The 5,251-nt window shown below is 31.0% G+C and overlaps 1 protein-coding gene across 1 annotated transcript; it reads left to right on the forward strand.

Annotated features, from left to right (window-relative positions):
* Positions 1–1,864: 1,864 nt before the first annotated feature.
* On the forward strand, positions 1,865–3,678 carry LOC141668571 (protein DMR6-LIKE OXYGENASE 2-like). Its single transcript, XM_074475503.1, has 3 exons — positions 1,865–2,424; positions 2,719–3,046; positions 3,235–3,678. The coding sequence occupies exons 1-3, from the start codon at positions 1,889–1,891 to the stop codon at positions 3,493–3,495; spliced, it is 1,125 nt and encodes a 374-aa protein (XP_074331604.1). The 5' UTR covers positions 1,865–1,888; the 3' UTR covers positions 3,496–3,678.
* Positions 3,679–5,251: the final 1,573 nt, after the last annotated feature.

Raw genomic sequence — 5,251 nt, forward strand, 5'->3', positions numbered from 1 at the left:
ATATTTTATTTATCCAGGATAAAAAATTCATTATACTATTGATTCAAACTAACACAAAACTAAAATAAAAATACAATTCGACCAAGAAAAATAAATCATATATAATAATTATTCAGTCTAAAACAAAATTATCTTATTGATCCACACTTTAAAAAAATTAAAATAAAACTAAAAATGATTAGTTTGATTTGGTCGGTGTATTGGGCATCAGGCTAAAATAAAATAATATAAACCACTGATACGAGATAAATCAAATTAATATTAGACTAAGTATAATTTGTATCCTATTAACGGGAGCTAAAAAATCTATATTATAATAGAAAAAACATTAAAAGTTTGGTAGTCGGTCGGTCGGTACTTGCTGAAATCACTTAATTACCCTTACCTAATTGTTCTAATTCTAATTATTGGGTCGATCAATTCTAATTCTAATTGATATTGAAGTCAACTTTCTCTATTATTTTACCAATTTCAATTCTATTTTATATCGAACTCTATATCATTATAATTTATATTAAATTCAACTACTTCTAACCATTTATATTTTAATTCATATCGAATTCTATATTATTCTAATTTGTTATTTCGGGCTAAATTAAATTTAAGCAAACTAAATATAATTATTAATATTTAGTTGATATATTATGTGAATCGGGTTAAGATAAAATAATAATACTATCAATACTCCTAAAAAAATTATACAAATGAACAAGGATAAATAAAATAATATATTTTATTTATAGAGGATAAAAAAATATATTATATAGTTGATTCAGACTAACATAAAACTAAAATAAAAATACAATTCGACTAACAAAAATAAATCATATATACTAATTATTCAGTCTAAAACAAAATTATCTTATTGATCCACACTTGAAAAAAATTAAAAATAAAATTAAAAATAATTAGTTTGATTTGGTCGGTATATTGGGCATCTGGCTAAAATAAAATAATATAAACCACTAATCCAAGATAAATCAAATTAATATTAAACTAAGTATAATTTGTATCTTATTGATGTTAACTTAAAAATCAAATTTTAATTTTAGATAAATATTTTTTTTTAAAATACACATAGAATTATCAATAAAATATATCGTTCAATCAGTAATATTGTCTTTTTCAAATATCTTTTATAGAATTATATTTATCAATTAAGTAATCACTATGCTAAAATTATATTTTTTAAGGTCCCAACATAATGGAGACATTATACTTTTACCCTTAATAAAATAATAGTTTTGTTACAATAATATTTCTCTCCTTACACATGCTATCACTTTAAATAAGTTTAAATATTCTAAAAAATTATTAACATATACGTTTACTAATATAATTATTATGAAGTCATATCATTTAAAGTTTTAAATGAACAAAATTCAAAATTGAATTCAAATTTTTTGATTATTTTTTATATAATATTAAAGAAAATCTGTCTGATCTGTGTATAGCACGGGTTTTAAGTTAGTATTTTAGTCCAGAGGATGAACAAAAAGCATTTTTGCTGAGAGGGAAAAGCATACATTGAGTCAGTCTACTTTATAGCGTAGAATTTTATTTTATTTGTTTAATGAAAAATGATAAGCATTAAATCATATTTTACTTATAATAGTATAGTATAGATAGATAGGTTGATATTGTTTTTTTAAAATTATATTTGTTTTTCTTGATTTATTAATTATATTATTATTATATTATAATTTGAATTACCATAATTAATTTTGAAAGTGTTTGGTTACCATAATTAATTTTAGACATCCACATGAAATACAAATCTGCCCGAAGAAAGGAAAAAGTAGTACGAGAAAAAATTTTAGTGTCCAGGTTCAATGTATTTCCCTCGGACAATTATCTTGAATTTATCACCTTGTACGAAACACACATTATGAGAAGAGGTGTCACCAGGCACCAGCTCTATGAATATGATACCTTTTGCGAACACCAACATAATTTCAATACAGACTTAAAAATATCAAACATGGGAGAAGTTGATCCAAGCTTCATTCAAGACATTGAACACAGGCCTAAACTAGTTGTAACTGAAGCTCAAGGCATTCCTTTGATTGATCTTTCGATACCAAACACACAACTTGTTGTTTCGCAAATAGCTGAAGCCTGCAAGAACTGGGGATTTTTCCAAGTGATCAACCATGGTGTACCATTACAACTCCAAGAAAAAGTGTTTTTAGCATCAAAGAGCTTCTTTTCGCAGTCGAAAGAGGAGAAGCAGAGGGTCAGGAGAGATGAGTTTAATCCTCTTGGATATTATGACACCGAGCTTACAAAAAATGTCAGAGATTGGAAAGAAGTTTTTGATTTTACGGTTGAGAATCCCATGGTTATGCCTGCTTCTGCTGATCCTCAGGACAAGGATGTTCAGAAGTTCGTAAATCAGTGGCCTAGGAATCCTAAATATTTAAGGTAAATTCTGATATGATAAATATTTTACATTTGTCCACTAATATATTTGTGAGATGTTAGTGTCCCAAAACTGTTCTCAAAGAGGCATGTTAATGGTTCGAATCGACCTTGAACCATCAAATTTGAGATCCATATCTCAAATTCTTAGTTAGAATATTATCTGCTATTCTCTCATAACTAATATGGAGTCCTGGTGCTTGATGTAAGCACGATTTTAGATAGACAATAGAGAAAATATCATTAAAGCACTCCAAATGTAGCGTTAAAATTTGTGAGTAATACTTTTATTACCAGGGAGCTATGTGAAGAATATGCCAAGGAAGTAGAAAAGCTCTCATTCAAAATAATGGGGCTTATAGCCTTGAGCTTAGGTTTATCGCCAAACAGGTTCGATGAATTCTTCAAAGACTCAACCAGCTTTATTAGGCTCAATTACTTTCCTCCCTGTCCCATCCCTGATCTGGCCCTAGGCGTTGGTCGACACAAGGATGCAGGTGCGCTCACCGTTCTTTATCAGGACGACGTTGGAGGACTTGAAGTGAAGCGCAAAACTGATGGAGAGTGGATTAGGGTAAAGCCTATTCCTCATGCATATAACATTAACGTCGGGGACGTAATTCAGGTATTATTCCTGTTTTCTAAACTATTGCATGGAAATTACTGAGTTTTGTTGCAATTTATATGCACAAATGTAAAAAATTTAATTACGAATATAAGAGCGAGAGAGATCTAGTCTTTGTTTTTGTTAATGGATGGACAGCAAAGTGTTTAAGCTACTTTTTTGACCATTTTGAGGTTTTAATTAAACAGGCATGGAGCAATGACAAGTATGAAAGTGTCGAGCACAGGGTTATCGTCAATTCCGAGAGGGAAAGAATTTCCATTCCATTTCTCTTCCATCCTTCGCACTCGACAATGGTGAAGCCTCTGGTAGAACTGACAAATGATGAAATCCCTGCCAACTACAAGGAATATAACTGGGGAAAGTTTTTTGCTGCTCGTCTACTCAGCAACTTCAAGAAACTTGCTGTTGAAAATATTCAGATAAATCATTATAAGGTATCTGCATAGCTGAAGAGTAATCAGATGTTGAACTTCAATAGATGTTATTGTTGTGATGCTGTACGGAGGTCAATAAGTTGTTCGGTTTCAACGTTCAGTTTATTAATGTAATGCACATGCTGACATGCATATGCAGAATTATGAGATGAAATGAAGTTTAGTATTGTACTAAATGGTTTTTCTTTTCTTCTTCGACCTTGCAACTTGAGATTTTTCTTTGCTAGTTAGACACACTTACATATGACACATATCTTGTACTTGACAAAATTCGAACATACCTATCTTGTACTTGACAAAATTCGAACATTCGACGTATAATAAAGGGAGATACCGTGTTGCGTGCAAGTAGAGATACACAAACTCTCAAAACAAACGCTGAGCCTGCAATTTTTTCTTTAATCCCTATAACCAATGAGTAACGATATTTATTTAAACAGTTCACAAACTTTTATCAACCCTTTCATAATTCAACAAAAGCATTTTGCTACCTATCAAGAAATTAAGATCATGCATCTATCTTCAGAGACGGAGACGGGATCCACAGGGAGCCCTGGCACCCCCTATATTTCCAATATGATCTTAATAATTTGTATGTTTATTAAAGTTTATGTGTAGATATTGAATATAAGACATATGCTGCAACTTCACCTCCTGCAAGTCACACTACTCCTGCACTATTTACTACTACTAGTTCTACTACTTCTCCACATCACTGATTACATCATTGTATTTGTGTGGCTAGGATTAGTTTGTTATGTCCAGCTAATGTCCAGCTAAGCAAATATAAGATAGTATATAAGTCATTCCTGTAACAAAAACAATGTGTGGTTGATAATACATTTTCAATATACATTCTGTTATTTTCTCTCTCTAGAAGTTGTTAACTTCTTCTTCATTGCTGCAAGATTATGATAAAAGCTTAGTTTAATATGGTATCAGAGCAGTAATGGCGATCAATTCAATCTCTCGGAACATCCTTATCTCCATTGCAGTGTTTTTAGTGTTTCTTCTTCGTTTCTTCTTCACGAACTCAGGTGTATTCATATCCTTGTTCATTACGTCGTTTGCTGTTGATTAATCGATGTCATGTTTCATCGCTACTCATCTCTTAGAATTGATTTTTTTTCTTATTACTGTAATTGTTTTCTCTACGATTCATTCTTCGTAACTCTGTGTCACAATTTCATCATAACTTTGTGATTTTCTCATCGGAATTTAGTTATGATTTGTTGCTTTAATTAGAACTGTGAATTGTGATTAAGCTCAGTTCTGCATAATTGTTCATTTTAATGGCGTCACCTAGTAATCCATGGATTAGACCTCTTGTTTCTAATCTGCCACCAGATTCATCTAGTATATTTTACATCCATCCGTCTGATGCAAATACTACACAACTCGTATCAGTGAAGTTCAACGGAACAGGATATAGTAATTGGAAGCGTTCGATTATGTTGAGTTTATCTGCCAAAAATAAACTAGGTTTTATAGATGGCACGATAGTGAAACCTAATGTTGGAACTAATGAGTTTAAGGCCTGGGAACGCTGTAATGATTTGGTATGCTCCTGGTTGTTGAACAATCTAGATGAATCTATATCTCGCTGTGTGTTGTTCTTCAAAACTGCTAGGGAAATCTGGTTGGATTTAGAAGAAAGGTTTGGCTATGCATCTATGACACAATTTTTTTCTATTGAACAACAACTTGCTGATTTAAACCAAGGTTCTAAAAGTGTATCAGAGTTTTTTACTGAGATTAAAGCCTTATG

Source organism: Apium graveolens, chromosome 6 (assembly GCF_009905375.1).
Source record: "Apium graveolens cultivar Ventura chromosome 6, ASM990537v1, whole genome shotgun sequence".
Lineage (NCBI taxonomy): Eukaryota > Viridiplantae > Streptophyta > Magnoliopsida > Apiales > Apiaceae > Apium > Apium graveolens.